Raw genomic sequence first — 17163 nt, forward strand, 5'->3', positions numbered from 1 at the left:
GTACCGCAGGTGGAAGAACCGGCGGCGATCTGTGCGCCCCTTGCGGCAACAGGGGAAATGGAGGAGAAGGCCGAGGTTCCCCTTCCAGTGGCGGAAAATCATGTTTGCTGAAAATGGTTTCTCACATACTTCTAATCATTCTAATCATTTCGATACTTTTGCTGTTATTTCCCTAGATGTTGAGATAATTGTCTCCGAGACTCTGTAGTCACCCTAATGAAATGGATGTGAATGGAGGAAATCTGTGGTTTACACAGCATTTAAAAAATGAACGGCAACGTTTATTTCCCGAATGGGTATTGTGTTGGTTACTCCATATAATACACAGGAATAAATGTGGCTGGTTTTCATTAGTACAAGGTTCTACTGAAGAAATAGTATTGATGATTTGACTGTGTGGTCAGCTGTCACCTCCATTGAAGTGGAGTCAGAAATCTCAGCAACAGATATCTCAAAGCCTGAGGAAATTAAACCCAGGTTTAATCCGCATAGGTCTTTACCAGTATACATAAGTTTTTTCATAATTCGGATGAGATGATATATCATCTTCATCACATGGCATATTGTATATATACAACTATGAACGAGAAGAGACCTGTTCTGTTATCTTGGATCTGTTGGCAATCTATATTTTCTGGACGTGCATTTGCATCCACACAAAATAACCCACCAAACATAACTCTATTTGCAAGGTCTGGTTTGTTCAACTGTTTCTACGGACAATATTGTTAACCACCAGAATTCACCAGAATTCTAAAAAGAAAACGTAACGTGTTCAATATCTTTTAAGAACTTGTCAAAGTAAAAATTAAAACATTGATTTTATTTCCATCACGAGACCATTAAGGCGGTCCAGAGCTAGCTCAATATTGCAAAAAAAACAACAACGTATTAAAGCACTATTCTTTTCTCTGTGTCAAATTGACGGAAACTCACCTGCGTCCAGGAAATTGGGGAATGTGATGCTGACCAGTAACTGTTGCAGTATTGACCTAAGAGCAAAAACAAACCCAGGGATGACAGATGTCTGGATTCATTGGAACCTAATCCACAATAAATCATCTGTGTAAATGCTAATGTATCAATAAATCAGGGGAAGATTTTGTGGAATGTTGACTGTCCTGGGAACAATTCAGCTATTACACAGATGCTATATGTCCATTTGGAGAAACAAATCCTTGCCTGCTTTCCATTAGGATCTGAGTTTAAGGACTTAAAATACTGGCTTTTATAGTGTATATTTTTGTTATCAATCATTTGAAAAAAAAAAAGGGCTGACACTAATGCCAACCATATAGAAAAAGTTCAGAAAAAAAGAACTCACCAGGCTGCAGCTGTCGCGAACCATCCTAAATTCAAAATGTCTGCAATTGTAGGCTGAGGGGAACAAACAAAATGAGAATTAATATCAGAGGACAAAACCAAGTCTATAATAATCTTCAGACAAATAATTTTAAGCTAGTTGAGCCAATCTGAACATCCTGCTTGTGTTTAAAGTGGCTACAGACTGTCCAGTTTTGCCAGGCACAAAGATCAAAAGATCCAGCCAGAGATTTTATTTTCTTCCCTCTCAGAGGAAATTAGAACACAATCAACCTCAACAGATGCAAGCATAAATATGTAAACAAAGAGCTAGTGAAAAAACAAAGTAGCACACGGTTTGAATAAAAGACCCAACATGCTGCTTTGATTATGGTTAGCATGCGAGGGCCTTGTTTTGGTGAATGAGTACTGCATCCTTTCGCTTCAGTTGATGGCGTGTTGAATCATCAAGGAGTCTCTAAACTAACCATGTAAGGGGCATCGCCGGCTGTTGACGGCGTCTTTGATCAGAAAATAAGTGCATCTTTTATCTTACCTTGGTAACTCATGTGTGTTGTACACATTTGTGGTCCAAGTCGGGAAATTACGTGGTTTCAATTGTCTATAAGTGAGGGGGAATTTCTGCATCTGTAAATACCTACAGATACTTTAATCTCTTTCTGAGGTATCAGCTTATTACCTGTATTTACCAGTACCTGTCATGGCCTTCCAGCATTCAAGAGAAATTCATCTGCACGACAGAAATGTCTGTAGACCACCTAATCCTGTTACTGATAACTCCCACTCTAACGCTTTCACCATACCCTCTGCTTCCCTTCTCATCTGCTCTATCCAGATTTATGGCTCCCTGATGAGTGTCCGTTTGTGTGTGTGTGTGTGTGACCATTTGGAAGGGTGTAAGCAAGCAAGTACGGCTACAAATGTGTACTTGCAGGGAAATGAGTAAATAAATCTGTCGCTATCAAAATGTGTGAACATATAAGTGTGGGTGTGCATATGTGGGTGGCTCTGTGTGTGTGTGTGTGTGGTAGGTTGTGTGTGAATGGTAACTGGCTTATGTAACTCACCACATAGACGGATCGCAGGCCCGCAGCCGCCTTGCTCTCTTTCTCTGGGTCACAGAGCGACTGGTAGTCGAAGGTCTTCTTAGAGGTGAACAGGGACGAGTTGACCAGGTTCACCATGAGGATCGGGTCGATACCACCAAAGAAACGCCCGATCTAAAGACAGGGAGACAGGAGAATGAAGATCTGTTTAGGAATAGGATCTATGTAAGCAAAGCATGTTGTAAAATAATGAAGGTTTAAGGATTTGATTTTGACACAGGGCCTGAAGAATTAGGTAACTACTATGTCCGGCTGCTGGCGGAAGCTTCATTTACCGTGCCAACATTGGAGAGCGGTATTAATCTTCTCATCTAACTCACAGCACAAAAAGCAAATAAGTGTATTGCCCAAAAATAAAAGTACATATTCCCGCATACAGTCAAGCCTTTAATTTAACAGATTACAAGTGTGTGCCTAACCTAAGGATTCATTGCGGAAATTGTTTCAGTAATAAAAGGTCGGAGAAATGCTTGATCCCTCTATATGGGCAAAAAATGGGCTGAAAAATGAGGTGTTTACAGAGCACTTTAACACTTTTATACTGTCAACCCACAATGTTTAAATCTATGTAAAACACATCCACAAAAACAATTAATAAGTGTATACATGCCCAGAAAATGTTAACATTGAATTTACAGACACACACATACTCAGTAAATCACCCTCAAACCAGGAAGATGGACTTCAGTATAATCTGATTAACACAGTCCACCAGGCAGCCATAAATTTCTACTAAGAGGAAGTACTTTGTCTCGGCAGGTATGACATGAACGTGCGCCTTGGAGTGTTTAAGTACGTGTGTATCCAGGAGGGAGTATGTACAGTAAGTAGTACTCATCTATGTGTGTGTGTGTGTGTGTGTGTGTGTGTGTGTGTGTGTGTGTGTGTGAGGAAATGCAAACTATCCCTTTCCTTCCACTTTGTTAAGGTCACCGCTAACAAGCCGTCCTCCACATATCCTTTCCTCTTTAGTCTCACAGCCAAAGCATATATAAATCTTCCAATCTATGAGGTAAAGGGAGCCTTCTCTCCTTTCCCCGTGCAGTAAAACAAATAATGAATTAACAGTCACAGCCTTGTTGGCTGCAGACTCCCCAAGGGTTTCAGAGAAAGAAAAGGAATGAAAGACATAACGAGGGAGAGAGCGAGAAGCTTACAGAGAGAGGGAGAGAGAAACTTTGCTCCTGTAGGAAATATGATTGAGGGCACACAGCCTTCTCCAAACAAGGCCTCAGGTCCCTGGGTTTTAGTGCTGCTGCCAAACTTCAGTGGGCCACTGATTTATCCAGCGCACACCCAGGCCTGATTAGGAATGAGCCGAGGCCGCATGAAAAAACATTTACTCAGATGACAGCAGGGACCCGCTGTTAGCATTTAGCATAGGGAGTGGGGAAAAAGGTGTGCGCTTACTATATGTGTTTGTGTGTGTAAAGATGGGTCAAATTGTGTTTGAGAGGCTTTATTCATTTTTCACGGTTAAGTATGTGTACGAAGTACACTCCCTTTTGGACAAACTGGGTCTCGTTTAGGATAAGACCATTTTATAGAGGTTTTCAGTACATTAAAGCTGCAGTGGGTAGATTGCCAAAAATGCCACAATTTAAAGTAGAGTGAGACCTCTTTCTGCACCTGTCCCTCTCCCCTCTTTGTTGCACAGGCAATGCATTGGCAGAACAGCCAATAGGAACACTCTCTCCCTCTGAAATGATCTATGATTGACCAAAGTCTCCTGTGACGGCTAGATCTTCTGAAGCCTGAATACAGAGCCAGAGGAGGTGCAGAAGTCTAGTTTTCTCTCAAACCATTTGAATTACAATATGCTGAAAGATTATTATGGAATTATTCCCCAACGACGGCACAAATAAATTGCGTGCCACAGCTTTAATTAAAACTGTATAAGTGCCGTGAGTTCTTCATACAGAACAAAAAGTATTTTGAGCAGGAACATTGTAGTTGTTAGTAGGTTGTCAAACAAATTCAACTTAGAGCACCAAACACAAGTTGTACATAACCTTAAAATACATTTAGGTCCACGTTGTAATAAGCCATCCTTAATAATGAAGTTTTAAGTTATAACTAATAACAATATAATCACGGCAGTGGTTAATATATAATTTACCGATGTGTTAAATTAATTAATAATTTACTTGATGATTAAAACCCTTATTATTAACATGCACAACTCCAGACTCAATACATTATTAGTAAGTAAGAAAATGCATAAGCATCAATTAATGGATTAACATTTATAACTACATTATTACAAAATACAATGTATTAATGTATTTTTCAAAACCTAATATTTGTTCTAAAATTACCTATAAAGCATAGATGAATGATTTATCAATCATAGATAAAGCCATTAGTAACCATTAATAACCCCTTATAAAGTATGCCTTATTTGAAAGTGGTTTGGTTTTTCAGTTTTGTGAGAGTAAAATGTAGAGGCTCACCTGATCAATATATTCATCTCGATTGGACATCACAAGGAAGCCCCCATCATCCAGAATGACACAGTCTACATACTGGAATCACAAAGAGATTAAAAAAAATATATATATATTGCATGCTTATGATTTATCCATAAATAATAGCTGGAAGCATAAAAATATGCAATTCAACCTCTTACCACATCGTTTCGCTGGCAGCCACAGATCTCATCATTGCACTAGAAATACAGTAGAACAGAGTAATGAAAAGTCACAGTCTGGATAAAGTGTGTGTCCTTGTGCGTACAGTATGTGTCATGCAGATATAATCCACTCACATTGATCTTCTGTGTGATGTTGATAAAGCTTGCCATCCAGGCACTAATGTCCAACTTCACGCCTACCACTGGGATCAAACACAAAAGCCAGACATCCTAGATCATGTTGGACCTCTGGGTCAACTTTACTCTCTGAACTTTGAAAATGCAAACTTGGCCAAGGATCAGAGGAGACGAGACAACTTGATGTGTGGTTTGTGTGTGTGTGTTTGTGTGTATATGTCAGAGGGAGAGAGAGCAATAGACAAATGAGGAGTAGTGGTCTGTAAATAATATATAAAAATAATATATACTTTGTGTGTGTCAGAAGATATCAAGGCATGAATAGGGTTATAAGGTTGCAAATGTAGGTTTATAAATAAGACACCTAGCTAAGTGTGAATGTGTTTATATGTCGGTGGCAGAAAGAGAGCGACAACTTGAGAAATGAGGAGAATAAAAGTGTAAATACTTGCCACTCTCTCTTTGTGTGTGAGAGTGTCCTTACCCGCTGGTTTGAGTATGATGCCATCAATGTTGAGATTTACTGCTCTGCTCACAAGGACAGAGTCGTCACTTACTGCAAGAAGAGGAATAAGAGAACACTGTATATATGTGCATACACATTTTGACACAGAAAAACACACACTTACACAGACATTTATGCAGTCTTTTACTCACTGTTCTCTTTAGTGAGGTAGGGTGTTGGAGTGAAGACGTACAGATCATTGTCCAAACTTCTCTTATAGAAACTTGACTCATACGTCTCTGCTTCTTCTTTCCAGTACAGCCCAGCACTGCCAAACACATTTAAACAAAACAACACATACACACACAAACAATGCCATTATCAAACCTCTCCTCAAGAAAAACACCAACCCCCAGATCTCTTTAAGAATGGTAGAGTATGACTGGGCAATATATCAATATTTTATCGATATCGTGATATGAGACCAGATATTGTCTTAGATTTTGGATTTTGTAATATGGCATTAGTTTTGTTGTCTGGCTTTACAGGCTGCATTACAGTAAAGTGATGTTGTTTGCTGAACTTACTAGACTGTTCTAGCTCTTCTATTATTTGCATTTACCCACTTAGTCAGACTTACTGATTAACTCAACACTATAAATTATGGGCCCCTTCAGTCTGGCTTTGGGTAATTTCATTACATTGAAACTTCACTAAATAAGGTAGTTAACAATCTACTTATTGCGGTCCCACATTAATGAGATGCCCGCACTCTGCTGATCCTTCCATACGTTTATTGTGCTGCAACGTTTGACCCTGCTATGGGTCTTCCTCAGGCGGAAGACCCGGCAGGGTCAAAACGTTGCAGCAGAGTGCGGGCATCTCATTCTTTTCAGTTGTATCCAGCCCCTTTTTGCCCTGCACCTCACCAGTGGGGATGTGCACACTACCACTACTGCTCTACGGTCCACATTAATCCCAATAGTGCAGATTGATCTGTGCATTTCCTTCAACACCACAGACAGTGACATTCTTACAAATCACTTTAAAACTATATTGGCATCAGTAGTTACCTGTTTTCGGTTTGGTTTGTCAGCAGGATTACAGAAAAAACTACTGGCCCAATTTCCATGAAACTTAGTGAAAGAGTGTAGCATGGACCAAGGAAGGACCCATTACATTTTGGAGCGGATCAAAATCCTCTTTCATTTTCGTTAACATTGTGAGATAGGGCATGGCCTTTGTGGAAGACTGCGTTCTCCGAGTGCTCTTCTAGTTATGTATTGCAATGGTTTAAGTCATCTTTACATCATAGAATACAATAAGTAATTTTCAACAATAACATCTTTGTTTTTTCATTATCTCTCCACTGGGGTGCTGCAAGGACCTGTATTGGGCCCATTGCATTTTCCCTTTACAGTATAAGCTTCCACTTTTGCTGGAGGGATTAAAAATCCCATCTGTCCAGAAAAAGCCTTGGGATCCCCCAGTAGTTACTGGAAGAAGTAGGTAGGAATATTGGAATAAGGGCATATTGCCTGTTCTGCTTAGCCTGCTACCACCATAACCAAAGCTGGTTATTTATAGAATATAGAAAGCAGCTTTCTTAGCAGACCACATCATTGTTCTTTATTAGATAAGAGCTTAACAATTACCTTTTGGGGTAGACCCGTGTGATCCCTCCATCGGTGGCAACAAATCTGGCCAAGACACCATGCCTGACAAGCAGAGAAGATAAAGCTATAAAACATACAGTTACAAAAATCTGGAATGTGCTTTATGCCTGCATGACATTTACTGGTGATGCTGAAATACTTGAACCATCTGTATTGAATTTTCACTTGGACATTCGTTACCAAATGCCAAGTAACAAATAATTAATGCCACATTTCAGTTTGTTTTGCTAGATCACGAAAAAGCCTTGATGGTAAAGTAGCAACATTGTGGTTCTTCACTTACTGCAACTCAGTTCCTTTCCAATACTTGATCAGAGATGAGGTGATACCAGCATCCAGGAGCAATCTGTTCACCAGCTCCACATTACCTAAACAGCAAAACATCACTTGAGCCTCATGTTATCTTTAAATACCATCAGAAATAGTCAAAGTATCCCTTTAACTGTCAGGTCTTTGATCAGCTTTAAAATGTCTCCTTTTTATAAGATGATGTTTTTCAGACTTATGAACCTAAAAAATGTCTGAGTAACAGGAATATTCTGGAATAAATGCCAGAGGTGCATCAAAAGCCATCAGGGTACAAATAATAAAAAAAGAAAGGAAGGAAGGAAAGTTAACCAAAAAGAGAAAAAAATAAAGAAAAATAATATAGGATCCATAGAGTATATATGGTACTAAAAAGACAAAGAATAAAACAAAATAGGGAGAGAGTTGGGAATACTTTAACATTTAGATCACATTTCAGGCATCGTCCGACAAGACCATATGACAAACATAACAGGCGATAAAAGACGCTCGCCCATTGTTTGTCAGTGCCCACCACTTTGAACTCTCTGACGACCCGCTTCAGTCCATTAACATCGAGGCTCGTCGATATAGTCCCACCACCTCCTCCAACCTTTATGACACACCACACACATCAGAGAAAACAGCTGGTGTAACACTTTATTTCCCGCCCTTCCCCACCTTTCCTCCTAGTGTAGTGGTTTTCATTAGGGGTCTTTTATTGAAGGCAGCCCAGGAATTCCTAATGTACTTCAACTTCTTCGCCACTGCAGTGGCTCAACCAAGTAAAGCGTGTAACGATACTCAAGCCGCCAATAATCCACATGGGCCTTACTCTCTCTCCCTCTGAACTCCCTACGTACTCCATTAAACTAGCAGCTAATAATGGTGAAAGTAATATTTCAATTGGGTGAAAAGTTTTATTGGATTTGATCATGTTGAGATGTTTAAAGTAAGTTCTCAAACTGAAATCGTCAAACCAAACTTAAAGGAGTTCTTTTATAAATATCCGGGGACCTTTTGGTTTACTCAATGGGCAGAAAAAAAGTGAGCAATGCATATCAATGAGTGTATGCAAGAAATCACAAGGATGTTAATGCATTGGTCAGATGTTTGGGAGAAGGTCCATTGGCCCCTGATTTGTATTTTATTGCTCCTCTTGTGCTCCTGGCTTGACGTGTCCTGCTCTTTCTCACAAACACACAGTAATTGGATGAGGTCGAGCGGCTATAGGTGGGGTGTGGAAGGCATATTACTGGTGAATATTGTGTGTGTGTGTCACATCTAAGCCGACGTGCCTCACACATGTGCACTCAGGCGTGTGATGGTCAGACTTTTAGAGTTAGCATCAAATGGGTAACACGAACACAGGGGTTCCACATCACAAAGCTTTGCCTGGTCATGCACACCAAACCATCCAGCCAGACCTGTATTTCACTGTAAAGAGAGACCTCTGGGAATAGGTTTTGGTTGGCGCTCTTCCATTAAATGTTCAATGCACATCTTAATGCCAAGCCAGATGGCTGTGATTCATTCACATATACATACTATAGCAAATATTGTAAAGCGTAGCAGCTCTTTGAGATGTAAATAAGAGTCTGTAGTGACAATGAGGTCCAAGTGTGCTGCAGAGTACAATACGATCCAGTAAAAAGCTTTGATTCTCAAGACAAATGTCATAGTTAATGGCACCAGGAGCATGCAAGTGTTTTTGATACTCACACATGGGGTTGTTTGGAGTCTTCGTGTCAATGTAGTTGTTGAACTCAATGAGGAACTCAGTGTTGTTTTTGTTCTTGTCAGGTGGCTTTAAGTCCTTGCAGTACATCCTGTGCGAAACAAAAGCACTTTGTAGTGAATTCATGTAAGCAGAAAAAAAGTTAATTCACAAGGTTGCCTCTATACTGAGTCAAAATGTAATCCAAACAAATTAAATCTAAATTAAATAAATCTTACCTCGGTGCAATAAATGTATATCCATATTCATCAAACTTGTCCGCCATCAGGCTTTCAGAAACTGATGAAAGGTATAAAGTATTATTAATCTTATATAAGGTTATTATTAGACAGGACAACATTAAATTGCAATAATCATTGTACTGTATGCAGATGAGATGGTGCTCTACTGGGCAAAATGTAACGCCTGTTGAATATTTAATAACGCATCAATACAGGGACCAAAACCTGAAATGAGATTCCATCTCTTGACAGACTGAGCAGTAAAATATTAGCACCATAGCTCCACATATTCAACTCCTCTAATGTCATTCTTATAGGCTCAAGGTCCTGAGTTTAAGATATTTAGTTAAAATGCAAGGTAGCTTTGTAAAGGGAGGAGTGGGTACTCACAAAGAGAAAGTAGGAAATTATTAACCACATAACTCATACAACTGAAGCAACAGTTGTGGACAGATTTACACAGCACAGAAATTAAACACTGTATTGCACACCGCTGAAAATCAGGTATAAATAAGGACTAGAATCGGCCTGGCCAGACATGCTGGGTAAAGGACCGACAAGGCTCAAGAACAAGAGGAAAGACATTAAAAGTAAAGGAAAAAATACTTGCCATCTTTCCCTGGAGTGGAAAAAAATCCCAGCAGAGAGAAAGTGAGCGAACGAACGAGAGAATCATCCCCCAGGGAGGTAAAGACGAGAGGAAAAAGAAAGGGGGGGAAAGAAGACAGGGCAAAACCACAGGGGTCAAAGGTGACACAATATTTTATTCACAGAGCGAGTCCTGAATAGAAATATTGCATTCCAAACAAAAGGTTTTAGGCCTTTGGATGTAAATGGAGACATTGCTGATGGAGAACACAAAGAGAGGCTTAAAATGTGGTCAGACGATTTTTAAAGTTGTGATTTAGATGTGTTTTTAGCATTAGTATTAGCATTCTTTTGGTGATACAGTAAAGCTGTGGAGTTACTGCACTTCAGTGATGTATTTGCATTACACTACTGCAAATAGGAGGAATATTAACCACAGCTCATAACCTTAAGGTTCCTTTGACATTCTCCAAGGCATGTCGTGTTGACAGTTGATTATACTGTACAGCAAAATTTCTCATGACGACATGGGCTACTCCTTGCCCTCTATGGTGGCCATGATTGGGAAATAATTGCAGCCATGTGTTTGTTCTGTGATATTCGGTCACCACTTGCTAATCCAACAAAGTATCTAGTAATGATAGATAGCAGGGAGATTTGGGGAGTGACGACTGCTTATATTTTCTGGAATCAGTGCAAAATCTAAGACATGCAGCTACAATCCATCCAAAATGTGAATGGATTTCAGTATGAATCAGTCTCACACACAGAAACATGCAAGACAAGAACCAGCATCAAATAGATAGTGGGATATTGGGAATTTGGACATAATAGGTATTCAAGTTCACTTTTTTTAATTGACATTTATATTCACCCACTGAAAAAGTATAAATCGGAACTTCAGTTTCAGTTAAACCACAGAGCTTAAAGGTGCCATAGGTAGGATTGTGAAGATCCAGGACTTAGCCAAAAAATTTGAACATCGACAACTTCTCAGTCCCTCCCCCCTTTCCGCTAAAGCCCAAAACGGTCTCCTAAGCCCCTCCCCCCACAAGGGAGAATGAATGCATGTGCATGAGCAGTGATTGGCACGCAGTTAGACACCCCCCTGGCCATGATTGGTGCATCTGAACAGGGAGCGGTGGATTTTTGCAAATCGCACTACAGGCTGTAGGTGATGCCAGAGGAGCCAGATTTCTTTTTAAATTACCTGCTTCATATAGTTCTACTGGAACATAGGGTCAGTTTCAGCAAATATGACAGAAAGTTTTATAGTTTTATAAGTCTTACCTACTGCACCTTCAAACATGTTCTGTAGCGATTTTTGATTCAATGAGCACAAACAAGACAAAGCTGATGACAAAGCACACAGAAGGACGAACAGCAGAGCTGAAGCTTAGTGTGTTAAGAGGGATCCTGTTTTTCATTAGGAGTTATTTAACAAGGTTGTAAAACTCACTAAAAGTGAGTCAAAAAGAGAAAACTAAAGAATACAAAGGAAAGCACCGACTCATGTTTTGGGTGCAGACTCACAGCTTTCTCCTTTATGGCTTCACCTTTAAATAATGCAAACATCCTGTCCTCTGTTGTTCCTGCTACAGTGGGTTAGTGCCAAAACCACATCTGAGGGCCATTGGAACAGGTGGGGGTTAAATACATACATGCGCACACAGACATACACACACACCATCTGCGACACGCTGTGTGGGCGAGCATTGCATGCGAAGCACTGTTTCTGAGAGCAGACGCCAGCTTGATTCTGTGTAACAGAATTGTCATTATTAATCAGAAGCCACTAAGTGAAGAAAAACAGAAAAAGAAATGCTTCTGTGTTCGTGAGTCTGCAACACCACATATGACAAACCAATTAGAAGTGAAGTTACATCCAAAGTATGCTGGTAGTGTGAGCGTAAGAAGACAAGGGTTATGAGGTAAAGCACAGGAGGAGAATACTTGCCCAAAAACGCTGCAGGGGGATCCAACACACCAGGAATGGTCAAGAGTTGAGGAGGGCAGGAAGACACAGGAGGAGGAGAGGAGGATAAAAAGATGAGGATAGGAAAGAGGGAATTGAAAAAAAGAGCAGTAAAGGAAATAAGCCAACAGGGTTACACACAATATTTTATTCAAATGGACATTGAATAAGAATATTGTATACAAAAGTATGAAACACTTAAGAGTTTAACTAGTGGGAGATGAAAGGGGTGTTTAAGGTAATTTAGGGTAAGATGTGTGTGTTTGTATGTGTAGTTATGTGTGTAATCTAATTTTATTTGAAAGGGACAGTGCATATTAGTAAACATTTCTGTAAATATGCCAGATTTAGCCAAAAGGTTAGTTTTCATCTGCAGTGTCATCTGTAAAGACATTGTGGGGACAACAATCTGTTCATGCAGTCACATTAGGAGGACTTCCCTTCTTCTTAGGGACAAAACCATCACTAGATTATCCATTGATTTATAGGGTTAAGACTTGGTTTTAGATTTGGGGCTTGGCATTGTAGTCATTAAGGCTCCGGCTTGTTCTCCGTAATGACGTTGACCCCTGTGTGCATAGTGCCTTCATAATAAAAAGGACCCAATCACTGGGTTTCTATGTTCTAACTATAATTACAACTATTGCATATGTACAGTTCACATATGTTTTCCCTACCATTTAAGCAGCCATTGTCTGCTACCGTGAAAATCAACTTGCATTTTGTTACCTTGATACTGTTAAAGTAATTTACTATCTCTGTTGGTGAGTTCATGGATAAGTCAAAATGTCAGATTCAGCTGCAAAACGACCAAATTCATATCATCTTTAAAAAAAGAAATGTCCTCTGGTCTTATTTCTTTCACATAATTGCTCAAGCATTAAGGTACCAGGCCAACAACTACATATCAGACATTGGAAGAACCTTAAAAACACCAACAAGGAGTGTTTTTAAACTGGTCCCTGCTTCACAACTGCACTTAATGAAACTCGGCTAGAAAAAAATAAAGGCGATGAAATATTCACTGTGATGGATTACCAATGTCAAGCAAACTTCAAGTCTCTGCCAGTTGATTTTTTACAGCTTTCTGGAATAAAGAGTAACCAATTGCTGACTAAAGGTGGTAAATCTGACTTATAATATATGATACACTTTAAACTTAGAATGTATGATACATATTGGAAATTAGTTGGTAATAGTGTGTGTTTTTTTGGTATGGTTGTCAAGGCTAGTTTGCTGTGCATTACAAAGTTACCAAAACATTCTTTAAAGCCCACTTTTGGCTATTGAGTGCAGCCAGGCAGACCAGAAAACATACGGACAGACTCTAGCCAGGGATGGCTCCATAAAGGCAGTGAACACACACACACACACACACACACACACACACACACACACACACACACACACACACACACACACAATAAAACTGTCCTTTGAGTAACACTATAAGTCAATGACATATTTTACTAGTGGGAACAGAGGGACATGAGATGACAACGCCACACATATGGAACCTCTGATCCACTGTATGGTGTTAGATATAGGCTTAAGCATGAACTTGAACACACACAAACACGCACATGCGCGCACGCACACACGCACACACACACACACACACACACACCAACAGAGTTAACAGAGTTACTTAGCTGTAAATGAATTGATGAGTACTATATGTGTGAAAGCAGACACTGGAGCCACTCGTCCCGCTGTCTGGCAACAAAAACTTTGAACAGCACCACAACTGAGGGTGTGTCTTGCCATAGCGACACAAGAGGCAAGGGCATGCAGGGGTAGTATAGATGTATGTGGTTGTGTATGTGCATGGGGCACTATAAGTGATGTATAGGAACCATAAGCTGAGGCACGAGTGTTTCTCAGCCTTACATGAAGAGCAATAATGTCACTAGAACATTAGCAGTCATTTTCCATCCAGCACTATTTGTCTACTGTCTATATTAATGGAGGTAAATGTTACTCAGTGGAAAAACTAAGAATGGTACAAGCGATTGAACTGATTTAGATGGCACTTACATTTTGCCTGGGTGATTGTGTCTGCAATGTTGGCCCGGATGTAATGCATACTGTAGTCAGGAAGGACCAGGGCCAGGCTGAGAGAGGACACACACACACACACACACACACACACACACACACACACACACACACACACACACACACACACACACACACTAATATCATAACAGTATGTACTGAACTTTTCTTGCCATATACAAAATTATTTAAGCTTCTGTACTGCAACTATTTTGTGATTTTATAGAAGAATTGTGCATGATTTTTTGTAAATCCATATTTTTGTTTCACTGCATTGTTGAACCATTGTCTGAGACATTAAACGCATGCACATCATTTTGCTCAACCAATCAATTCACATGCAAAAACACACAATAAAAACATTGAATGTTTCCTTCTTTGTTTAAAAAAAATCATCATAGCAAATCTTTCAGTAAGTCCTGCTAAGGATTTTTTAGCAGGTGGCTGAATTTTCCAATAAGTAAACATAAGTCGTTAACACTGGTCCCTCATGGCTTTACCTAGATCACTCTAAAGTGTGCCTGGACTTTGTCTTGAATTTAAGACCACAGTCCAGCTCCAATCCCAAAGAGAACTAAATGGTTTTATGCAATGATGATGAACAGTTTGCAAACTGTGTCAGTGCAAAGCATCAGGAGTTTGTCTATTTCTGGACTGAAGTTTGTTAAAAAAGTACTTAACACATACAAAGGATTTATCATTTCATACCTAATATATGATATTTACCTGTAGTCCGTCCCCTTCACTGGTGCAAAGGTGTACATCCTCTGGCCTAAGTCAATGTAGCGCTTTGAGGGCAACAGTTTCGTCAGTACATGTTACATTTTCTAAGCAAATATGTTTAGAACTGTCATGGACTCCAACACCCTCTCAATATAAAATTACCTCATCTTGGGATTTCACCAATGTAGATATTGTGTAATTCCCTGTTAGACCGTCAATCATTTGTTTTCTCATCTGTTGACCAAATGATCAAATGAATTAACCAATTTAAAATGGAGAAGATAAATCAATCATGCTATATTCAGAAATGACAGTGCTATTGATCTGATATGAGCTAATGGAGTCGTAATAGTTGGAATAATCCATTTTCCAAACCTCCACTTTGATCTCATTCTCCAGTTCTGCATCCAGGAAGTCCAGCGTAACAGGTTCATGAAACTTGGCAGTCTACATAGAAACACAAGCAATTAGTCTATGTGTACATACTATACTTGATAATCCGTGGGCCTTGACTACAAAGCAGAGAAATGGAACAGTAAACATCAGTTACTGATCTTCTGTTTCCAAAACAGATTTTTGTAGCCTTGAACAGGGCATTAATTATGGACAAATTCTCCTGTTGACACTATTTTTTAAATGTTGTAATCATCTGTGCCCAATATGTGCATGCGTAATTTACAAGAAGAACGCGTATCTCAAAGGTCAATGAGAAACATCTTGCCATGCTTTCAACAAACATCACTCTAGTCTGGACCCATATGATTGGGACATTTTTAGAAAATGAACAGAACAGACAGCCAAATGATACACGTTAAGTCAGTGTAGTCATTCAGGCTAACAGTGTATCTGCAGCAGAGATGCTGTACATGTTTTGGTTAATGCTAAAATCATATTTGATAAGCAGGACAACAGAGATATTGAATCTTTCTGCAAAAGTGATGTAACTGTGGGTTGTTAAAACTCAGTAATAATAGGAATTGTCTATGGGCTGCAATAGACACCAATCCTGATGTATTCTTAGTCTAAAAAGCCTGTTGACTATTCAGGAATGTCATGTCCCCCCCCCCCAGCCAGTTAATGAGCAACTACTTGGTTTTAGCAAACCAGACAGCACTGTCCCTAGAAAAAAGCAAACGTCTGGTTACTCTGAATTAAAGTCAAGTGATTTGGCTTACCAGTGGCTGGAGATTAGGGTGGAGCAGCACGTATCCATTGGGGTCAATGGCAAAGTAGTAGCCATTTGGTCCAAACTACAGGAAAAGGGAAATATAGAGGGAGATATCAGTGAAAATAAAAACTGAGAAACCCTGGTACAAAATCCTGTGTTCATGTGTGTAGTGTGTGCTCTTACAGTAAAGCGAGGCGTCAGTCTCTTGATATCATCCAGGGAGACATCAATGGCCATAACTCCCAAGATGAGCTGGTTTTGAGATTTCTGAGAGAAAACCATGGGGGGGGGGAAAGAGGAAGTAAGGGGTAGAAAGAGTCACTGTAAGACCCACTTATGTGTCCTGTTGTTCTTTCTGGATGAGTCATTTTCCACTGTGCACTCTGAATGATTTCAAGGAAATGGGGTGCAATAGAAATCTGGACAGTCTCATTCCCAAAAGCTTTACATGCCGTCATGAGTCACTGATAAGGCATTTCCAGCCTTCGTCTCCAGCCATAGCGGAGGTTACCCCGAGTCTTTCGAGGTAGACATGTAAACTCATCTTGAAGCACTTAGCTACCGGATCATTTGTCTCTCTGATCTGCAGGTTTGATTTTTGCTTTATGACATGCTCGAATGTCTTCCTGTGGAGGTACGTGGGAGAGCTCTGAGGGACCTCAGAGTCAACAAAGGATACAAGGAAGTGCCACAAGAAAGAGGAGGATGAAAGTGAAGGATGAGACGATATTTGAGAGTATTCATGTTGTGTGTTTGTTTTTATAGTCTGGTAAACATTATGGTGTGTCACAAAACCGCAGACTTAAATTCTCCCATGGGGTCAAAGTGTCAGACAAACAGTACATTTAGTCAGTAAGTCAATTCAGTGAGTGAATCATGAAACATATCTAGAAATAAGCATATTTGATATTAAAAAAAGGTAGGACTCACAATAACTGTGTCAATAAAATGCATTAGTACATTTGAATCTACATTAAAAGAGCAACATGAGAATCCAAAAGTAGTCTTCTGTTTACCTTTGAGCCTGTGTTGGTCTTGTTGAAGACAGGCAGAGTTCCAGTGATCACCAGGCCAAGCTCCTGGAAGA

The 17163-nt window shown here is 39.8% G+C and overlaps 1 protein-coding gene across 5 annotated transcripts in view; it reads right to left on the reverse strand.

Moving 5' to 3' along the window:
- cacna2d1a (calcium channel, voltage-dependent, alpha 2/delta subunit 1a) overlaps positions 1–17163 on the reverse strand; it is a 94797-nt gene that overhangs the window by 11475 nt on the left and 66159 nt on the right. For 2 of the 5 annotated variants that reach the window (XM_035995992.1, XM_031313409.2), the window contains exons 16-36: positions 17093–17155; positions 16260–16343; positions 16084–16158; positions 15284–15355; positions 15071–15142; positions 14912–14973; positions 14165–14241; positions 12110–12118; positions 10175–10183; positions 9562–9622; positions 9328–9434; positions 7604–7688; positions 7300–7362; positions 5857–5972; positions 5684–5755; positions 5197–5264; positions 5059–5097; positions 4883–4954; positions 2391–2543; positions 1325–1377; positions 937–992 (exon numbers count right to left, since the gene is read on the reverse strand). In XM_035995992.1, the coding sequence (XP_035851885.1) occupies positions 937–992; positions 1325–1377; positions 2391–2543; positions 4883–4954; positions 5059–5097; positions 5197–5264; positions 5684–5755; positions 5857–5972; positions 7300–7362; positions 7604–7688; positions 9328–9434; positions 9562–9622; positions 10175–10183; positions 12110–12118; positions 14165–14241; positions 14912–14973; positions 15071–15142; positions 15284–15355; positions 16084–16158; positions 16260–16343; positions 17093–17155 (1468 nt within the window). The remainder of the gene's footprint in view (positions 1–936; positions 993–1324; positions 1378–2390; positions 2544–4882; positions 4955–5058; positions 5098–5196; positions 5265–5683; positions 5756–5856; positions 5973–7299; positions 7363–7603; positions 7689–9327; positions 9435–9561; positions 9623–10174; positions 10184–12109; positions 12119–14164; positions 14242–14911; positions 14974–15070; positions 15143–15283; positions 15356–16083; positions 16159–16259; positions 16344–17092; positions 17156–17163) is intronic. The other 3 variants (XM_035995994.1, XM_031313411.2, XM_035995993.1) reach the window with 2 other exon arrangements.

The sequence above is a fragment of the Sander lucioperca genome, chromosome 20 (genome assembly GCF_008315115.2).
Source record: "Sander lucioperca isolate FBNREF2018 chromosome 20, SLUC_FBN_1.2, whole genome shotgun sequence".
In the NCBI taxonomy this organism is placed as follows: Eukaryota; Metazoa; Chordata; class Actinopteri; order Perciformes; family Percidae; genus Sander; species Sander lucioperca.